At 44.7% G+C, this 22,035-nt stretch overlaps 1 protein-coding gene across 6 annotated transcripts in view; it reads left to right on the top strand.

Moving 5' to 3' along the window:
* Positions 1–22,035, top strand: part of vps13c (vacuolar protein sorting 13 homolog C) — a 425,868-nt gene that overhangs the window by 175,512 nt on the left and 228,321 nt on the right. For all 6 annotated transcript variants that reach the window (XR_011346402.1, XM_069902927.1, XM_069902926.1 and 3 more), the window contains 6 exons: positions 1,605–1,664; positions 3,754–3,919; positions 4,366–4,473; positions 7,773–7,876; positions 9,704–9,871; positions 15,447–15,751. Coding sequence is in view for 5 of the 6 variants with exons in the window: in XM_069902927.1 (XP_069759028.1) it covers positions 1,605–1,664; positions 3,754–3,919; positions 4,366–4,473; positions 7,773–7,876; positions 9,704–9,871; positions 15,447–15,751 (911 nt within the window). In the remaining variant the exon portion in view is untranslated. The remainder of the gene's footprint in view (positions 1–1,604; positions 1,665–3,753; positions 3,920–4,365; positions 4,474–7,772; positions 7,877–9,703; positions 9,872–15,446; positions 15,752–22,035) is intronic.

The raw sequence follows: 22,035 nt of genomic DNA, 5'->3' as shown, positions 1-22,035 counted from the left end.
AGGACACCCACAACTGATTCCTTTTTAATCAGCCACTTCAGTTGTCTTGCTGATGAAACTTGTCCCCTCAGGGTTCTCCAGATGATAACCTCTTTCTTTCAGGTCACCGCAGAGTGCCTTTTCTGTTTCTCTTATTTCAAGTGAAACATTAGGCAGCCAGCCCTCTCCTCTTGCATGAACCCACAAGGGCTTTGACCAGGCTGAACTAAGCACTCACAACCCGTCTTCCAAATCGGGCTTTCCACAAGATTGCCAGCTTGTCCTGTTCTAGTCCCAGTTGCTGCTGTTAACTGTAAAACTGTAGAACTGATTTCTGTCTCTCTCAAGCCTGTTTGACACTCTCTGCTTGCAAAACCACAAGACCCTCCCAGAACAGCAAGTTCCCTTCTAGACAGAATTTGGCTCTGGAAAGTTCTTTCATCTGTTGTCTTCTTGTAAACAACAATCCATTAGTGAAGTCTCTTGGGCACTCTCCAAAACCTTTGTAAAAGACTTGGCCTCGATATGTCTAGCTTAAGCAGAGCTCCAGTATTTTAAATAAGATCTGTTTTAAAATGTTTGTATGTGACCTACACTAAAAACCCTGCCCCAATTTATCTCCCAAAAACATATCTGTATTCTGTCACACTCGGTAAACCTTCACTGAACCAATTATCAAATAAAGATTTATTAAAAGTAAAAAGAAGTTGATTTGGTTTTAACAACATTTTTGGTAATTGATGATTTTTAATCCTCTCTCAATATGTATTTAAATTTAGACGTATAGCACAGCAGCAGGCCCTTCTGGCCCATGTAGCCCAAGTACAACCTGCAACCCCCATATAATTCTGAGAGAAAGAAACCCACGTAGACATCTTGATAACATGCAAACTACTTGTAGATAGGTGCTGGACCTACTTGTATAGCCATCTTTCGGGATCTCTGGACTCTTGCACCAAACTTCCTCTCTTCTTCAATACCCTCTATGTGCTGGATCTACTTGTATAGCCATCTTTCGGGATCTCTGGACTCTTGCACCAAACTTCCTCTCTTCTTCAATACCCTCTAGGTGCTGGATCTACTTGTATAGCCATCTTTCGGGATCTCTGGACTCTTGCACCAAACTTCCTCTCTTCTTCAATACCCTCTAGATGCTGGATCTACTTGTATAGCCATCTTTCGGGATCTCTGGACTCTTGCACCAAGCTTTCTCTCTTCTTCAATACCCTCTAGGTGCTGGATCTACTTGTATAGCCATCTTTCGGGATCTCTGGACTCTTGCACCAAGCTCCCCCTCTCTTTTTCAGTACCCTCTAGGGATCTACCGTTCATCATGTGTGTTCCACTTTATCATTTATCCCAAGATATTTATAGTTCGTATCTCACCTCATAATAAACCAGATTGTAAATATCATTTTTAATGAACTGGCCCACTGGAGGCTCAGGGTGATGTAGCTGTTCAACTCAACTTTGAAATAACTGAAGAATTTTGCTCATTTGTGGTTAGATCATCAAATGCAATTCTTACCAGTGGCAGCTATGTTTGGTGAATTAGTATGTAACAGTATTTGTTGATAATTTATTTTTCTTTCAAAACATAGAATTAAAAATATGTATTGTTGCAGGCCGATAAAAATAGTCCACATTTTAAAATGAATCAAGACACCAGTGAACAGATGCTCAAGGTAAGCCTTCATTACCCTTCTATTCAGTTTCCTTCCTGGCTTCTAGTTATTTTCAAGAAAATTTTGTCGTGGGAAGTATTAAGGTATTTGAGTAGCTAGAAAAGGAACATTGAGTTCACATTTTTAAACGTTTTCAACTTTTTAAAAAATTGAAAGTGAGTAATACTAAGGAAAGTTAAGTCAATGCTTAATTCACAAGGAAATCAACATTTGATGTTTTGACAAATATTACACTTGAGCAGAATGACAATAAGATGAAGAACACTACAGGCCCTTTGGCTCTCGATATTGCGCTGACCTTCTTTTCTTTGGCTTGGCTTCGCGGACGAAGATTTATGGAGGGGGTAAAAGTCCACGTCTGCTGCAGGCTCATTTGTGGCTGACAAGTCCGATGCGGGACAGGCAGACACAGTTGCAGCGGTTGCAAGGGAAAATTGGTGGGTTGGGGTTGGGTGTTGGGTTCTTCCTCCTTTGCCTTTTGTCAGTGAGGTGGGCTCTGCGGTCTTCTTCAAAGGAGGTTGCTGCCCGCCAAACTGTGAGGCGGGTATAAGCCACCCTCTGATGTCACCCTTCCATATATATATATATATATATATATATAAAACCCTGTTTTGCCACGTTAGTCTAATAGAAGTAAAGGATGGGTAAGTATCACATCTCCGAGTCTTAGTTGTGTGAGAGTTCCTCCACCTGACCAGGTTCATTACCCAGTATTAGATTCAGTATGGCCTCTTCTCGTCGGCTGGTCCACATACTGTGTCAGGAATCCTTCTTGAATACACCTGACAAATTCAGGCCCGTCTATCCCTCGTGTAGTCATAATATTATTAAAATATTAAAAATATTGTGTCCTCAATTATTACAATACATCCTGTTCATACCCAATTTGTTTTAATTTGTCATTAATTTGATTTATATCCAGTTTTATGGTTATGTCCTGACAAATGCTTGATTCAGTTGCATGTCCATTATCTTTGTGGAATGAACTCAGTTTTAAAGCCCCTGCTTTAAACTCAGAGGAGAAGCAGCTTTGGTCTGATGCAATTTACTTCATCTTCTGCCTTTGAATGCTGTGACCTGCTGAGTTCTTCCAGCATTCACTGGTTCTTCAAAGTTCCAGTGTCTGTAGGACTTACATTGCTCGATTGGATAACTGAGTGTGTATGAAAGCAATCAGGTACTGCAAAACCACCTGTGTATTTTTCAAATCAAGTTTATTCTCAACTGATTGCACAAGTACAGTCTGACGAGACAGTGTTCTCCGGTCCTCAGTGCAAAACACACAGACACATGCAGACAAATGATACATATGCAGAAGTATTCATATGTAAAAACAAATAGATATTGCTTCATGAATGTTAGTCTCGGGTGGTTAGTGTAAGCATTTCCGTTGGTCATTCAGCATTCTCACTGTCCATGGGAAGAAGCTGTTTCTCAGCCTGGTGGTGCTGTAGAAACACAAGACTGTCTCCAGGTGAAACAATGTTGCATGTGGGGTGGAGGGGGTTATGATCCTAGAAATGGACCCTGTTGTGATTTTCCGTCACACAAAGACATCATCTGCGCACGTGTAAAGAAATGCAAGTTGATAAAATTTTGTTTGTTTTCTTTCACAAGTTTGGAAAGAATTTCTATTGCGTATGTAGATTTTTTTGGTAGTGATTTGTGAATTTGGTAAGGGTGAATTTCTTATCACCTTTCCTGGAACAAAATGTAGTCTGTCTTTCACAGTTGATGCCATTTTAAAAAAAATGATTGTACAATCAGTCACAGAAGAATGGGACAGAAATGCCTCAAATATTGTTCTCCATCAAAATTGTTTTAATTTTGGGGAGTCTGGATCTACAGACCCTGGAGTCTGAAGCAAAGAAACTGCTGGTTGAACTCAGCGGTCTGATGGAATGAGGTAGTTAAACTTTTGTATGAGACCCTTGTTCAGGACTGGCTTTAATTTTGTGTGGATGAGTGTCAGGAATATATCTGACAAAACGCAAGAATTACAAAAGGAATTTGAAAAATGAGGTAGCTCCGCAGCAAATCAGTCATAATTATCAATAAATAACGCTGATCTTTTTGTTTTAAATTCTAGGTCACTGTTTCTTCACTTAATTTTTTGTTGCATGCAAAAGCCTTGCTTTCAGTCATCAACTTCTTGACAGCAGTTATTCCATCAGGGAACATGGGCTCTACTGATAAGGAGCATGAGACCAAGATGCAAATTCAGGGGCAGGAGAAAGGAGCTGCTGAGAAAGAAGGTACGCGGCGTTTTCATTGGTAAACTGATCATTTTCATTCTCTGATCAGAATTAATATCAGGGTCTTTTCTGAAGGACAAATCTGTATATGTTTTTTTAAACATTTTTTGAACTCTTGAGTTGATTGAGGTGCCCACCATTCTGAGTAGCTGAACCCAGAAAGCTGGGTCATTGGGTGTATTTAAGGCAGAGATTAATAGGTTCTTGATTAGCCAAGGCATCAAAGGTTATATGGAGAAGGTTGGGCTGTGAAGAATGGATCATCCCATGATTGAATGGAAGGAAGACTTCATGGGCAGAATGGCCTAGTTCTGCTCCAATATCTTCTGGTCTCAATGAAAAATGCCTGTAAATAACAAGTTCACCTTCAGAAAAATACATGTATTATTTTAGATATAGCTATTGAATATTGGAATCATCTGAAAGTCTTACATTCTTTTTATTAGTTTTGAAAAGTTCAAAGGAAGTTGATTTCAAGATGTTTGCCATGATGGATGCATTTAATGTAGCTGTTTGTGACGAGAAACACCATATTGCAGACATTCGAGTACAAGGTAAGACGCGCGTGTTCGATGAAATGTAGCAAATGTTTTAAAAAAAAATTTCTTTCTGATGCTCAAATTTTTGAAGAATATAAAATAAAAGCAGTATCTGCATCACAGACCAACAGCATTAATGGAGTGAGAGACAGTGCATGTTTCAGGTCAATGACTTAGGAAATGGAAAGTAAGAAAACAAGCAGTGAGAGCAGAGAACAGTGACTCTCTGAGATGGAAGAAGATCAAGGTTATCTGTGTTTCAAATGCTTTCTAACTATCCAGTTGATTAGCTATCTAGGAAGCATTGTTACTGTAGTGGTTAACGCAACGCTCTTACAGCGCTAGTGACCCGGGTTCAAATCCAGCATTATCTCTAAATAGTTGATGCGTTCTCCCTGTGTCTTCATGTTTTCTCCCCGGAGGCTCTGGTTTCCTCTCACTGTTCAAAATGTACCTGGGGTTGTAGGTTAATTGGGTGTCAAGGGTTCATGGATTGGTAGGGCCTCTTACTGTGCAGTATGTCTATATCAAAAAAATGAATGAGGGCAGTTTGAGAGAGGGAAATCAGAAAAAAACATGTCCAATCTGTTGGAAGAACTGGAACATCCATTCATTAGTGCATCGGCCATTTTTTTTCTTCCACTGATGGAGCTCGTCCTATGGAGTTTCTCCAGCAGATTGCATTTAGCTGCAGATTCCAGTGTTCTGCCATCCTCACATTCTTCTCCACCATTGATTTACTCATCATTTCTGTGAGTTTCCACCACCATCACACGGTCTCCTACCTCTCAGCATTCTGAAGGGATCGTAACTCTCCGGTCTCAGTTCCAACTAATTGTTACAGCATCACTTGCACTGCAGGAGATACAGTTCCTGCCCTTTTCACCTCTTCCTGTCATTCTTTCCAGGTGAAGCAAAGATTCACTTGCACTTTTTCCCATCCATTGTATTACACACAATACTCCATAAACTTGGGAAACCATATGCGAACTGGCCAGCTGATTTATGGAACCTATGGTGTTTATGATGTTGAGCTCCAGGATTTTATTTTATTTTCTGTTTTGCTCCGAATTTGACCTTTTGCACTGTTTTAGGTAATATACTTTCTCAGGTCGAGTTGGAACTAGCCATTGTCTGCATTTTGCTTTGTTCACTATCACATGTCATACTGCTCTGCATTTCACAGATTCTACGTTCCATTGCTTTGCCTCTTGCCCCTTCCCACCCTCCTGCCACCCCTAGTACCTCTCCTCACGCTTCCCCTTGCACACTGAGGGGTAGCAGTGGGTAAGTAAGAAGAGGGGAGGTGAGGGCCTGTTCTCGTGCAGATTGGGATGAGGAGAATTGGTTGTTGTGGTTCCAGATGGAAGAATTGATGGAAATTGATTATTTTTATGCTTTTATTTGTTTTCAACCAGAAATGGAAATTAGGGAATTTCTAATCGAGGCATATATCAAATCACATGGAGATTAAAAGGCTAATTGGATGCACTTGCATTACTCCCTCAATGAAAGCTGAAGGAAGGAAACTGAAAGGGAGTGTAATGAGTTGTGTACCATGCAAAGCATAGATAGCCATCATAGTCCTGAGAAGACCACCTCTCTGGGCCTTGTGAACAATGACATTAGAAGTGAAGATTGGTTGCTGTTGTAGCATGCAAGACCTCTCTAGTCCTGGCATGGTGGTTCAATGAAAAGAGTGAAATAAAAGGGTTGCAATTTACAAATCATCAGTCCACATATTACTTCACAGTTCATAGAATAGTACGAGTGGCAGAGCGAGGGAGTTGTGGGGTGGTGGTGGGGGGGGGGGGGAGGTAATGGAGTTTTCCCATCCACTGGGTTGTTGGCATTGTAATAGCATTGCGTTAACCGCTACGCTAACCGTGGAAGGAATAAATCAGGTTCTTTGCCTGGAGTAGGCGTATTGGTAATCAGAGGACATGGGTTTAAGGTGAGATGGGGATATTTAATAGAAACCTGAGTGTATGGTTGAGGCAATGTTTTTCAGAAACTTTTGGATGGAAACATGGATAGGATGGGCTTAGAGGGATAAGGGGACATAATGGTAAAGGTTTCATTAATGTCACGTATTATGTAACATACATGAAATTCTTTAACTTTTGTCCACCGTAAAGGCAGACAGAGTCGCCACTTTGTCCAGTGCCCCTCACAGAAACCTACAGCACCTGGTGTTCCTAGACGGTCTCCCCTCCCAAGTGCTGACCAGGCCTGAGCCTGCTTAGCTTCTGGGATCAGACAGTCCTAGGCATATTCAGGCTATTAGGTGCTGCAGTGAGGGCAAGTTGGGCTAAAGGGCTGTTTCCACTCTGTCTGATTCTATAACAATATGTCAATGAAAATGTTAAACCCTCTATGTGTACAGTACAACTCCGGTTATACGAAATTGGATTCTCTGCAATTTTTTCGGAGCCAAACTGACCTCACCGGTTGAAAAAAAATTTCACTCAGCATGAAATTAGAACAACGATTGTCCTCATTTCAGGCAACTCCCTCCCCCTCTTTCTTTCCATTTCTTCTTTACCATCCCCATTGACTTTTCTGTCCAACTCTCCCTCTCAAACTACGTGCCACTATCTACCAGCCGCAAATGGTTGGAAGAATCCCTCGACCTGGCAACATCAAGGAGAGTGGCCTCCCGGGCAGGAGCGGGACCTTGGACTCAGTGGTGTTCCCTTCCCTCCCTCCCTCCTCTCCCTTTCCTCATCCCTCCCTCCCTCTCCTCGGCACACCGGAGTTCCCGACACCGACTCCGAAACCTCCTTTGGCTACTGTCGCACGCGCACACATCGTCACCAGAGTGTGGGCGATAGTAGGCGAAGGGGAGAGTTCGGCGTCAGGAGCTCCAGTGACCAGGGAGACAGGAGCCTGCTCTCGCCAGTGAGTGTTCCACTGGCCAGCGAAGCCTCGCTGGGGATCGGCAGTGGCGGTTGGGATGTGTCGGGGATCAGTGGCAGAACAGACGTTACGTTTTAGACTCTGATGCCATTTGAATCTGAAGTTTAGCAGATGTCTATAACTTAAGTGACAGTCTGACATCTCCCTCTCTTGGTAAGAATTAAACATTATTTTAATGCATAAAAAGCCTTCCTTTGTTGTTGTTACAAATGATTTGCTGTTGTTGCTACTGGGCTGTTTTTAAAAAGGACCAGTTCTCTGAAAAAACCATTTATCCGACATAGGCCCAGTCCTGACCATTTTGGATGAACGCGTTGTACTGTACTTTTATTGATCACCCCATTCACCCAAATAAACCTGATACTTTAGTCCTTATTCATGTCTGTTTACTACAGGTTTGGTTGCATCCATTTCAGTACAGTCAGAACAGACAGAAGTCTTTGCTAGACTTCGAGATATTATTGTTACAGATGTTAACTCAAAGACTCTACATAAAAAGGTAATTTTGTACATTTATTCATGGAATTCTTTTGGGTATCTGACTTTGCGTCTCGGCGGCCCCATGTGCAAACACACTTGTTGTGGAGCTGTATTTTTCACCTTGGACAGCACAATAGAAGCAGAATAAGTATTGGCATGTACACAGTAACAATCAGAATGACGTGACTCCCCTCAGTAATATTTGTTGAGTCGTGGAAAATACAGCATGGAAGCAACCCTTCATCCTCACAGTCAGCACTGACTGTCAACTATCCATTCACGCTGATCTGCAAATCCTACACACCCATGTTTTTTTTTAAAAGTTCTGCACATTCTTGCCAAAACCCCTCACGCCCCTTCAACCAGATTCTACCACTAGAATATTTACATTCTTCTGTAGAGCACAGTCAGTTTATTTGCATTTCTCTCTTTTTCCTTTCCTATTCTGTCTGCCCCCCCCCCCCCCCCCCCCCCGGGTAGCAGAAATGTCATGTATGTACTCTTGACAATAAATCAGAACTTTGAACTTTGAGACTGGGGATAATTTACAGCAACTAATTAACCCACCAGCCATTCCGGGAGGAAAGTGAAAAATTCAGACAAAATCCATGTGGTCACAGCGAGAATGTGCCTTCTCCTTGTAACCCTCGTCTCTGGCAACGTGAGGTTGTGGCTGCACCACAGTGTACTTCGTTCTGCAAAATGAGTCACAGGATGTATTGTGCAAGGCAGTTTGGTGAGAACCATTCCATTCACCTCTGGATCTCGCTCCAGTTTTTGTGACTGACAGCAAGAAGAAGAAAGCAAATTTTAGCAATATTTTGGAGCAAGTGCATGGATTGGTATCCAGTAACCCATGTAGATGGATTATTCTGGGTGTTACTGGGAAAGTTCCATTTATTGAACTCCTCTGAGAGAGCTTCTTGGAATCTCTGTGTTCTTTCGTTGTTCCAAAACTAGTTTGTAGTGGAGGGAATTTAAGTAATTGGGTCCAACAGTGGACAATGTGGAAAAAATATCAGCGGTAAGTTTTAGTGCCAGATCCACAGCCATGGATCCAAAGGAACTGAAGAGGGAACACGTTTGTCCGAGCTAATGAAAGGCTACTTCTGGAGGGACTCGCTCAAACGAAAACAAAGGCTGGCAGCAAGTAATTGCTCTCTTTATCCAGTACGTTTCTGGTTCTCCGAGCTATGAATCTGCAGGTAATCAATTAGTGGCTTGGCTTCCAATCAGGAGTCACAAGTCATTTCTCTATCTTCATGTCAGGATTCAATTTGGAAGTGGATGTTGTGTTTCGGTCTCTGATGCCATTTGAATCTGAAGTTTAGCAGATGATTACAACTTGAGTGACAGTCTGACATCTCCCTCTCTCTCTGTTGGTGGCCTTTTCAGAAAAGCCTTGGATTCTCATTGCCTCCACTCAAGAAGTTGTCTTCCGTCGAGCACGGGAGAGGATGGGAAAATGTGAACTTGAAAGCCGTTAGCTAAGAAAATTGAGATGAGTTGTTCAGATTTAGGAATCAAGGCTACATTTGGAGCAGATGATCCTTTTTTGTATGGAGCATTGGGAGACTGAAGCAGTAATTTAGCAATTTCATGATTGGGTGGGTCAAGAAAATAGGAATTAAGGGGCATAAAAAGTGGTATGGATTCATTAATTTGCATTAATGCTATTATAAAATACAACTGCTGGTTAACGAGGTGAACAAACTGACCCATTTTGTAATCAGTTCTCAAGTTAGAACAGTCATGTTCTCGGTTCTTTCAATGCAGCAATGGTGTTCAATTTGCAGTCTTGGGAAAGGTTCAAGTAATAGATTTTAACATTTTGTGTCATTTCCAGGCTGTTTCCATTGTTGGAAATGAAGTGTTCAGTTTCAATTTAATCTTGTATCCAAATGTTATTGAAGATGAGAACTATGTTGATATGTCAAAAGTGGATGGGAAAATAACTTTAAGAGTTGGCTGCATTCAGATTATATATCTGCACAAGTTCCTCATGTCACTTCTGGTAAGTCCAATCTTTTAAAAAAGGATGCAAGAGTAAGTAAAACACAATACTGGAGAAGACAGTGTACTTAATGTAGCAAAAATAAAGATACATTGTAGCATTTGTACTACACGAGTATGGAGAAGAATGTCACACATACCAAAGCCTTGAACGAAGACTGGTTTATTGCACTGGCCATCGCGTTTATATGTGCACCAGGCGCTGACATCAGGTTACCACGTAATCGGCATGCCGGCCTGGGAGTCAGCGTTCCAACCACAGCTTGCATTCTTCCTGCCATGTGGGAGGTCACGTAGGATGACAACCGGTGTCACCCCCCAGGACCACATGGTTGCAACGCTACATGACTGACCACCCTCCCCCCAAAGATCGGGCTGTTGACTTGGGCTGTCTGCCCCTTTGTCACGGGGGATGAGTGGAGACAGGCTGGTCACAGTCTAGGTATGCCGCTTTTAGGCAGTCGACGGTAAAGGTCTCCTCCTTACTGCTGACGTCGAGGACAAAAATGAAGCCGTTGCTCAGAGGTAAATTCTACTCCCCTTTCTGAGGTTAGGTGCTTTGGGATCCTGAATCTGGACACCCATGTGATGATGAGTGCCCTGGTACAGGTTTCTGTGGTGGTATCAGCCAGCAGGACCGCGTCAGGCCACCTTGTGAAGTGGTCGACCGTGGTGAGCAGATATCTCGCCCTACAGTAAACTGGTAGTAGCCCCACTATATCAATATTTACGTAGCTGAACCTGCACCACAATGGTTCAAAAGTCTGTGTGGATGCCTTCGTGTGAGTCTGCATTTTTGAGGACTGGCGGTGCACGCAAATCTTGGCCCACAGGCGGACCTGCTTCCAGAGGCCGTGCTGCCGAACCTGCTAGCCACCATCTTGACGGTGGCTCATTTGGCCAGATACGCCAGGTTGTGTATGATGTTGAAAACCTGGCGCCTCCATGCAGCTGGAATGTTGGGGGCAAGGACAGCCGGTGGAGATGTCGCACAGGAGTGCCAGGTTACCTGGACCGACAGGGGTGGCTTCCACCCTGTCTTATACGCAAGGATCTCAGGGTCCTGCTGCTGCACCCTGGCAGCACCCATGGGACAGGGCATGGCCTGATTCAATTGCAGGGTGTGAGTGAGTCGGCTACCGCATTACTTTTCCTCGCAATATGCTATATGCCCATGTTAAATTCGGACACAAAAGACAAGTGTCTCAGCTTCCGGGCGGCCACGGGTCTGATACCTTATGGAAGGCGAAGTTTAACGGCTTGTGATCGGTGAAGTCCTTGAAATGTCAACTTTCCAAAAAATAATTAAAGTGTCTGACTGCCAGGTACATCACAAATAGCTCTCAGTCAAAGGCGATGTATTTGAGTTCTGGGGGCGGGTGAGGGGGGGAGTGGCGGAGATTTCTGCTGAAAAAGGCCAGGGGTTCTCACTGGCCTTCAGTGAGCTGTTCCAGTACTCCTACCACTATTCTGGAAGCGTTGACTTTCAGAGTGGTAGGTGGCTCTGGTCTGGGGTGTACCAGGGGGGTGTCGTTGACCAGCGTGTCTTTAGCATTCTGGAATGCCTTCGAAGACTCATTGTCCCAGGTAATGTCCTTTGACTTGCCCGCCATTAACACGAAGTATGTAGCCCCTTTACTGTTCGTGGATTGGCGAAGCACGGGTCCGCCTCGACCTTTTCTGGGAGGGGTGTTGCCCCATATTTGTTTATTTATTCTGTGCCCAAGGAAATCAATAGTGTCCAGGCCGAATTGGCACTTTGGGGTTCATTGTTAAGCCGAATTCGCTTATCCGGGTGCACAGTTGTCTCAGGTGGGCAGCGTGGTCTTTGCGGCTGTGGCTGGCGATGAGGATGTTGTCCAAATAGATGAATGCAAAAGGTGGATGTTGGCCCACTGCGTCCATCAGCCGCTGGAAAGTTAGTCTTGCGTTTTTCAGCCCAAACGACATCCATAGGATTTTGAACAGGCCAAAGGGAATTATAATGTCTTGGGAACATCCTGGGAGTGACTGGAATTTGATGGTACCCCCGGATGGGGTCCACCTTGGAAAAAACCCGTGCCCCGTTCAGGTTGGCGGCGAAGTCTTGGATGTAGGGCATGGGGTGGAGGCCTTGTTGACCTCCATTCCCGCCCTGCTTTTGGCACCACATGGAGGGGATGAGGCCCAGGCACTTTTGGAGCACTGCAATATCCCTAGCTTGTCCATTTTCTTGAACTCCTCCTTAGCGAGGCTGAGCTTCTCGGGAAAAAGCCAGTAGGCCCAGGCGTGGTGCGGAGGGGGCCCTCAGTCAGAATATGGTGCCTTACCCCATGCTTTGGCTCGAGAACTGTGCTGTCACCATTGAGGGGAACTTTGCCAGGATTCGGGCGAACTCATTGACGGAAAACATTTTAGAGTGGGTAGTTTGGCTTCCTCCAGAGGTAGAGTTTGTAAAGTTCTGGTGAAGGCGGATGGTGTGGGTACCAAAAGTTTGGATAGAGGAGCTGTGGCTGCTCTCAGTGCTGAGCCCTGTATCTCTGCACCGGTGTTGACCAGGAAATGCCTGCCCGACACTGAGTTCCAAAAGTAGAGGTGGCTATCACGTGGGCGAACCACCTCAGCCATCAATGACGGTGTCCAGGCCGTTTCCCAGAAACCTGTAGTGTGGGTGGCATTGATGGGCCTCTGCACCCCATCGCTGATGATAATAGCAGAATTGGCCCAGAGTATCGACTTGCCTCTTCGCTGGTCTTTGCTTAGCATTCGGCTGCAAGTTGGGTTTGCCAACATGGAATACAACGGCGCTGACATCCCTCTTCGCTCTACAGAGCATGTCTGCCCAGGCTGCGACTCTCCGGGGAGGTCGCTGAAGTCCTTGCCTGTGAGCAAGAGTTGGGTATCCTCGGACACTTGCTCCAGAAAGATCTGCTCGAAGATCTTGTGACCCTCAGTCAAAGCAAGCATTTCATTCATTAGGGTAGATGGGGGACTGTCCCCTAATCCGCCCATGTGCAGCAATTGGACAGCGTGCTCACACAAGGAGAGCCTGAAAGTGCGTGTTAACAAATCTTTGAGGGTCATGTATTTTTCTTGCTCTGGAGGCTGCTGTAGGATGTCTACAACCCTTGCCGCTGTGTCTGGATCGAGAGCACTTACGACGTAAATGTAGTGGGTGTCATCGGCAGTGATATGTTGAAACTGGCACTGAGCCTGCTGGAACTACACGTGTGGCTGCGACACCCAAAACATTGGGAGCTTGAGTAAGACCACATGTATGGTCACTGGCTCCTCCTGGTCATTCATCTTTGGGTCCAACTGCCAGTGGTAGTGTTCGCACTATGCGAGTGTGGAGAAGAACAAAATGTGCACCAAAACCTTGAAGTTGAGACTGGCCGTCGCATTTATATGGGCCACGGCGCTGATGTCAGGGGACTGCATCATCGGATTGTTGGCCTGGAATGGCCAGAATTCCCGCCACAACTCTGTCTTCACCCCCCAGGTTCACACGGTCGCCACATTCATCAGCTATTTTGTAGGCTAGTCCATGTCTCAGCTACAACATAACTAATGGAACTGAGCCCTTTATCAAGGAATGAGCAAAATGTAGGCAGGCAGCCGAACAAAATGGTGGGAGGGAGGGGCGGGGAGGAGCACAGTCCCATGGCAGGTAATAAGTGGATAAGGGAGGGAGGGCATACAAGCAAACAGGGGGAGGGGGGATGGCTCTGTAAATGGAGAGGGAAGGGGTGGAGAGATGCAGGAAAAAGACAGGGATAGGGAAGAGAGGAAGAACAGGGTGTAGGCTAGCAGAAACATTAATGCCATCCAGGTGGAAAGTGCCCAGACTTAATACAAGGCGTTGCTCCTCCAATTTCATTGGTGGTTTTGGTTTGACAGTACAAGGCCATGGACAAGACCTGCCAGTATGGTGGGGCGCAGAATTGAAATGGTTGGTCACTGAGATCCCCGTCACAGAGCGGAGGTACTCAGTGAAGCAATCTCCCAGTCTGCGTCCTTTCTCTCCAATGTCGAGAAGGCCACAATGGGAGCACCGAGTGCAGTAGATGACTCCTGTGGATACACAACTGAAATGTTGCTTCGCTTTGAGGGACTGTTTAAGGCCCCGAATGGCGATGAGAGAATAGGTGTGGGCATGTGTTTGGATAAAACTGTGAAGCTAGATCCCTTTGGCTGTTGAGATCAGTATGAAAGATTCAAAAGTGATTTTTTTTTTCAACAGAAGGAGCTCTCCCAGTTTTTTTTTGTTAAAAAGAAAACCTGAAGAAATTTTCGGTCAAATCTAAATAAAAGTTGAACTCATGGTGCATCAGGTGGACAGAGTAGCAGGGCCAATTGTTGCGGTCAATGACCTTGCACCGTAACTGATATTTTAAAAAAAATTAAGACATACAGACTGTAACAGACTCCGGCCACAAGCCGTGCCACCCAAATATTCTAATTAACATAAGGAAACCCATGCAAGCATGAGGAAACATACAAGATCCTTACAGATAGCATCAGGTTCAAACCCAGGTTGCCGGCGCTGTACTAGCGTTCTGCTAACCGTGCTTCCCAAAAATTCTCAAAACTCTGATGAGAGGTCATTAACCTGACTTCTTTCACCACAGAGTGTTTTAACATCTGTATTTTTTTTTTTGCTTTTTGATGGTCTGATTGGGTATCCTGTAAAAATAAAGGTAATCTGATTTAGTTTTGACTTGATGTATAATCCTTGATTATTCCCTGTGTCACAATGACACTGGACTGTTTTTGAATGTTGAACCACACAAGATTCAAGATTCCATTTATTGTCATGCATGTATGCATCCAGTCTCCCCGATTCCTGGATCTGGATTTTTCCGTTTTCGAGGGGAGTACACAGAAGTGCTGGAGAAACCGTAGCAGGTTGCACAGCACCCATCGGAGGAAAAAGGCAGTCGTTTTGGGCCTGGTTATCTCCAGTTTCATGGGTCTATGCGCACATTCATGTTTGATGGAAATGTTCACACACAATATTTATGGAGGATTTTAGTACATTTTGGACCAAAAAAATGATATCTTCAATTTGGATTTTCTTCTCATCTGTTGCATGGTCTGCAATTTTCACCCATTTATTGATTAGAGGATTCTGAGAGGGACAGGTAAGATAGACAGCCAGCACCTTTTCCCAGGGTGGCAATAGCAAACACCAGATGACATCGCTACAAAGTGAGGGGAGGAAGGTTTAGGGGAGACATCAGGGGTAAGTTGTGGGTGCCTGGAATGCCTTGTCAGGGACAGTGGTGGAAGCTGGAACATTTAAGAGACACTTTGACATAGATGAAAGAAAAATTAAGGGTTCTGAGGTTGGGGGGCGTTTATATCATCGTGGACCGAAGGGCCTGTACTGAACTGTAAAGTTCTGTATTCTATTGTAGTTCCTCCCCACCAGTGATTTGCAGTGGTGCTGCTATTTGTTGACACAAGGACCTGAAAATTACTTGAATGGCAAAACTTGTACACATTTTAAATTTGTTGTATGTAAAATGTTTTCTCCTTTGCTCAACGAGCAATGAACAAGTGATTTGAACTAACTCTTGATCTATTTACCATAGAACTTCTTTGACAACTTCCAAGCAGCAAGGCAGCCATTGAGTGCAGCCACAGCCCAGGCAGCAGAAAAGGCCGCCTCCAGCGTGAAAGATTTTGCCCAGAAGAGTTTCCGACTGGCAATGGACATTAATTTGAAAGCACCAGTTATAATTATTCCTGAATCCTCCATTTCTATGAATGCCTTGGTGGCAGATTTGGGATTGATTACTGTTCAGAATCGGTTCACTCTGATCCCAGGCAACCAGTTCTCTGTCCCACCTGTCTTGGACGTCATGGATATAAACCTGACACAGCTCAAACTTTCAAGGTAAATTTTAATTTGCGGCATCTTTGGCTCCAAATGTGTTGTGTATTTAAACAGTTTGAAGTGAAACTTTCTTGAGAAATTTCAGAGTATATAGGATTGGCTTGGAATTTAATTTTACAGAAGGTTAGCGTTTTGCCACTCTCTATTAGTGTTTACTTCGACGTTAGGGATGTAAGCGCTCCAATGGATGTTACATTGGAGCGCTTACATCCCTAACGTCGAAGTACTCGAGATGGCAGAGGTCGACAGCATCGAGTCCACGCTGCTGAAGATCCAGCTGCGCTGGATGGGTCACGTCTCCAGAATGGAGGACCATCGCCTTCCCAAGATCGTGTTATATGGCGAGCTCTCCACTGGCCACCGTGACAGAGGTGCACCAAAGAAAAGGTACAAGGACTGCCTAAAGAAATCTCTTGGTGCCTGCCCCATTGACCACCGCCAGTGGGCTGATAACGCCTCAAACCGTGCATCTTGGCGCCTCACAGTTTGGCGGGCAGCAACCTCCTTTGAAGAAGACCGCAGAGCCCACCTCACTGACAAAAGGCAAAGGAGGAAAAACCCAACACCCAACCCCAACCAACCAATTTTCCCCTGCAACCGCTTCAATCGTGTCTGCCTGTCCCGCATCGGACTTGTCAGCCACAAACGAGCCTGCAGCTGACGTGGACTTTTTACCCCCTCCATAAATCTTCGTCCGCGAAGCCAAGCCAAAGAGAAGATTAGTGTTTAGCTGCAGATGAACCATGATCTAAAAGAAAAATGGATAGAGCAAAGGGCCAATTGATGCTCGTGTTCACACAAATTGTTTTGAATTCAGTTTTCTCATTGCAAATGCATACATTTTGCAGTAGTGCACAGAAGGTGCTGCTGAAGCTCACCAGGTCCCGCTGTGTTCACAGGAGACAAAGATATATAACCCAACATTTCAGGCCTGAGCCCTGCGGAGCCTGATGATTTCGCCAGCACTTCAGTGTCTTAACTACAATCCCAGTGTCTGCAGGCATTTGTGAACAATGGCACGGAACATTCAAAACCTGTGGGGGTTGTGGGTCAATTGAGATATTTGGGTGGCATGGGCTCGTGGGCCAGAAGGACCTGTAACTGTGAGGGTCACCTGAGTGCTACACTTGTATGAGAAGAGGGGTGGGGGAACCATACAATACTATCACTTGCCTTTGTGATCAATAGGAAGGCAATTTTTTGTTGTCAATCATGGAGATAAGAAGAGGACAGAATTTAGCTGTAACATGGAATTGACTCACCTCACTACTTGCCAGTTGTCATCAAGACTGGAAAACCACGAGTCTGTAAATGCAACAAATAACTTCAGAAGTGGGTGCTGGGAAATTGGGTCTTCCTTCCCTCAGGCCTTCTGAGGAGAAAGAGACAACTTCATTAATCATCAGTGATTCAGCCGCTGTCGTGGTGGAGTTTGGCAGCGCAGCCGCTGTCGTGGTGGAGTTTGGCAGCGCAGCCGCTGTCGTGGTCCCAGCAGGAAAACGGGATAAAATCAGAATGGAGTTTGGCAGCGCAGCCACTGGAGTGGTGGAGTTTGGCAGCGCAGCCGCTGGAGTGGTGGAGTTTGGCAGCGCAGCCGCTGTTGTGGTGGAGTTTGGCAGCAGAGCCGGTGTTGTGGTCCCAGCAGGAAAATGGGATAAAATCAGAATGGAGTTTGGCAGCGCAGCCGCTGTCGCGGTGGAGTTTGGCAGCGCAGCCGGTGTCGTGGTCCCAGCAGGAAAACAGGATAAAATCAGAATGGAGTTTGGCAGCGCAGCCGGTGTCGTGGTCCCAGCAGGAAAACGGGATAAAATCAGAATGGAGTTTGGCAGCGCAGCCGCTCTCGTGGTCCCAGCAGGAAAATGGGATAAAATCAGAATGGAGTTTGGCAGCGCAGCCGCTCTCGTGGTCCCAGCAGGAAAATGGGATAAAATCAGAATGGAGTTTGGCAGTGCAGCCGCTGGAGTGGTGGAGTTTGGCAGCGCAGCCGGTGTCATGGTCCCAGCAGGAAAACATGATAAAATCAGAATGGAGTTTGGCAGCGCAGCCGCTGTCGTGGTCCCAGCAGGACAATGGGATAAAATCAGAATGGAGTTTGTCAGCGCAGCCTCTGGAGTGGTGGAGTTTGGCAGCGCAGCCGCTGTCGTGGTCCCAGCAGGAATATGGGATAAAATCAGAATGGAGTTTGGCAGCGCAGCCGCTCTCGTGGTCCCAGCAGGAAAATGGGATAAAATCAGAATGGAGTTTGGCAGCGCAGCCGCTCTCGTGGTCCCAGCAGGAAAATGGGATAAAATCAGAATGGAGTTTGGCAGCGCAGCCTCTGGAGTGGTGGAGTTTGGCAGCGCAGCCGCTCTCGTGGTCCCAGCAGGAAAATGGGATAAAATCAGAATGGAGTTTGGCAGCGCAGCCGCTCTCGTGGTCCCAGCAGGAAAATGGGATAAAATCAGAATGGAGTTTGGCAGCGCAGCCGCTGGAGTGGTGGAGTTTGGCAGCGCAGCTGCTGTCGTGGTCCCAGCAGGAAAACGGGATAAAATCAGAATTTATTGTCATGAACAAGTCATGAAATTCATTGTCTCATGACCAACTCCTGCACTTGTTTAAAGATGTTTGCTGCTCCCTCTCTCCAAAAATTAAAGCTTGTAGAAGTATATCAGTATTAAAGTTTATTTCAATGGATTAGGGCAAACACGTCCTTTTATGAGAGTTCTTAGGGTGCAACTGATGATTGTGAAATATTCTCCCAAGTTGTCAAGCATTTTGCCGCTATTAATGCCTGGTGCAGAATGAAAAGTGAAAGTGCAGCAGTAGCGTGGAGAGCGTTGGCCTTCGAAGCTAACCAGGCAGGGCAAAAAATGTAACATCCGACATATGTTGCAAAACACAATATGCTGCAGGAATTCGGAGGTAGAAGAACCAGTCGTCAGCATTGCGGGTCAGAATCTTTCATCACGTTGAGGATTTTTTCTCCCGCTGACATTGCTTGACCCACTGAGCTCCCCGCAGATTGTGTTTCTCCAGTTTCCAGCATCTTCCGCCTCTCGGGTGTCTGGAGTTTTTGTGTCATTGGTATAAAACCAACCGAGCGAAATCTTTTCAGCTTGCAGCTCATGAATTTTGACCATTAATTTCATGTTGCTACATTCCCACAATGCTTATAAGAATAAAGGATCACCAAGAGCAGATGAGTAAATCCCTAGGTCAGAAAGAATTATTTTAGGCGAGTTCTGGTATTCTTGGCACCTGACAGAGAATACTTCTGACTTTCTTATCTGGTCATTACTTTAAAAGGCAATGCTGCACAGTATTGGGTAAGCTTTGTAAATCATTTAGAAAGCAGCAGAAGGGTAGGGCAGTGGATGTTGACTCTATGGACTTTTAGTTGGACAAAGTCCCTCATGGCAGGCTGATCTGGAAGGCACAAATGCACAGTGAATTGGTAGTTTAGATTTGGAACTGGTTGGTCCAAAGAAGAGAGAGGGTAGAGGTGGAAGGGTATTATTCTGGCTGGAATCCTGCAAACAGTAGAGTTCCACAAGGATTGGTATTGGGACCTCTGTTGCTTGTAATTTATAGAAATGACCTGGATGAAAAGGTAGGTCAAAATCAAAGGTTGTTAAATAAATTTGCATATAAAATTAATATTGGTGGAGCTGTGGACAGTGCACAGGGCAATCATAGAATACAATATTGTATAAATCTGTTTCAGATATGGGCAAAGAAATGGCAGATGGAGTTTAATCCAGGCAAGTGAGAGGTGTTGCACGTTGGGAAGTCAAATGTAACAGGAGAGGTTACAGTAAATGGCAGGATTGGTGTGCAGAAGGTTCAGCTTGGGGGAGGCTTCAGGTCTATAGATCTTTGATAATGGTCGCATAAGTAGTTAGGGTGATAAAAAATGTGTATTGTATGCACTGCTTCATTGGATGTGGCATTGAGTATAAAAGTAACTGAGTCCTACTGCTGATATATGAAACATTGGTTAGATTACTTGAAATGTTGTGTGCAGTTCTAGTTGTTTCATTTACAGTAGAGGATTTGGAAGGGGTATAGAAGAGGTTGACCAGGATATTGGTTGGATTAGAGGGTATGAGCTGGATGGAGAGGTTGGGCAAAAGGACCTTGGGGTCCAAATCCATATATCTCAAGGTGATGACAGTTAAGAAGGCTTATGGTAATCACAAAATCCAGCAGCAGTAGATATTCACCAAGACAAATGGTTACTTAAACAAAAGTTGCTTTTAATTGTCTTTAAACATGAAAACAGATCAGACTTTAACTTATCGCAATCGATAACCTGACTTAATCCCCTTCTAATTCTAAGCGCATGTGTACGTAATGTGTGTGTAAGTTCAGAAAAGTTCTTTGATTCACAGTCCAATCTCACTTCTCGTTCCTCCAAGTTCACTGGTTGCAGGCAATTCTTATACTGTGCACAGAATTTAACATTTCTAAAGTTCGCCAGGCATTGGTGCTTGAAAGGTAAATGTTACCGCTCAGGAAGGTTCTTGTTGGTTTTCAGAGAAAGATTTGTTGTTCCAGGACATCCACAACTGATTTCTTTTTAATCAACCACTCCAGTGAAAACCTGGCCCCGTCAGGATTTTCCAGATGATAACCTTCATGGTGACCTGAAAGAGAGTCCTTTATTGTTTCTCTTAATTCAAGTGACAGCCAGCCCTCTCCTCTTGCATGAACCATAAGGGCTTTGACCAGGCTGAACAAAGAACTCAACGCGTTTTCCAAGTGGGGTTTTCCACAAGCTTGCCAGCTTGTCCTGTTCCAGTCCCAGCAGCTGTTGCTGGCTGTAACACCGTGGAAGTGATCTTTGTCTCTCTCTCTCTCTCTCTCACATACTCGGGTTTTGAAAGAGGTGGCTTTTGAGATTGTAGATCCATTGGCAATGATCTTCCAGAAAAGGATAGACTCTGGAGAGATTCCAGAGGATTGGAAGGTCGCAAATGTGGTTCCGCTGTTTAAGAAAGGTGGGAGGCAGAAAAAAGGAAACTATGGGCCGATTAGTCTGTGGCGTCGGTGGTTGGGAAGACATTAGAGTCAATCCTCAAGGATGAGGTTATGAAATACCTAGAGATGCATGACAGGATAGGTCTAAGTTAGCATGGTTTTTTAAAGGGTAGATCCTGCCTGACCAACCTATTAGAATTTTTTGACGAAATCTCAAGTAAGATAGACAAAGGAGAGGCTGTGGATGTTATCTGTTTAGATTTTCAAAAGGCTTTTGATAAGTTGTCACATATGAGGCTGCTAAATAAGATGAGGGCCCATGGAATTACAGGGAAGTTATTAAAGTGGATAGAAAAATGGCTGATAGGCCAGAAGCAAAGGGTTGAAATTAAGGGTGCCTGTTCTGGATGGCTGCCTGTAACTAGTGGTGTTCCGCAGGGGTCAGTTTTGGGGCCGTTGCTGTTTACAATTTATATTAACGATTTGGATTGTGGTATGAACTGTTTTGCGGCTTAATTTGTGGATGACACCAAGATAGGTAGCGGAGTAGGAAGTGTATTAGAAACCGTAAAGATGCAGAAGGATATAGACAGATTAGGAGACTGGGCAAAATTATGGCAGATGAGATTTAACATAGAGAAATGAACAGTTGAACATATTGGCAGTGGAAACAAACAGGCAGAATACTATTTGGATGGGATGAAAATTCACACCTCGGATGTGCAAAGGGACCTGGGTGACCTCGTACAGGGAAACCTAAAAGTTAATGACAAGGTGAAATTGGTAATGAAGAAGGCGAATGCTATGTTGGCATTCATTTCAAGAGGAATATTGTACAAGAGTAAAGGTGTTGATGAGGCTCTATGGGGCATTGGTGAGAACTCATTTGGAGTACTGTGTGCAATTTTAGGCGCCTTATCTTAGAAAGGATGTGATGTTGGAGAGGGTGCAGAGGAGATTTACTAGGATGATTCCCAGAATGCAAGGGCTAATGTATGAGGATCGTTTGGCAGCTCTTGGGTTGTATTCATTGGCGTATAGGAGAATGAGAGAGATCTCATAGAGGCATTTGGTATTTGAAAGGTTTAGTTAGGATGGATGCGGGTAAGATGTTTCCCTTGGTGGGTGAATCGAGGACATAGTCTTAAAATTAAAGTTATCCATATAAAACAGAGATTAGGAAGAACTTCTTTAGCCAGAGGGTCATGGATCTGTGGAACTCACTGCTACATACAGCAGTAGAAACCAGATCACTGGGAGTATTTAAACAAGAAATAGACAAGTATCTCATTAGTGAGGGCATCAAGAGATATGGGGGAAAAGGC

The sequence above is a fragment of the Narcine bancroftii genome, chromosome 11 (genome assembly GCF_036971445.1).
Source record: "Narcine bancroftii isolate sNarBan1 chromosome 11, sNarBan1.hap1, whole genome shotgun sequence".
In the NCBI taxonomy this organism is placed as follows: domain Eukaryota; kingdom Metazoa; phylum Chordata; class Chondrichthyes; order Torpediniformes; family Narcinidae; genus Narcine; species Narcine bancroftii.
The sequence above is the reverse complement of the archived record's forward strand: the minus strand, read 5'-3'. Positions and strand labels throughout refer to the sequence as shown.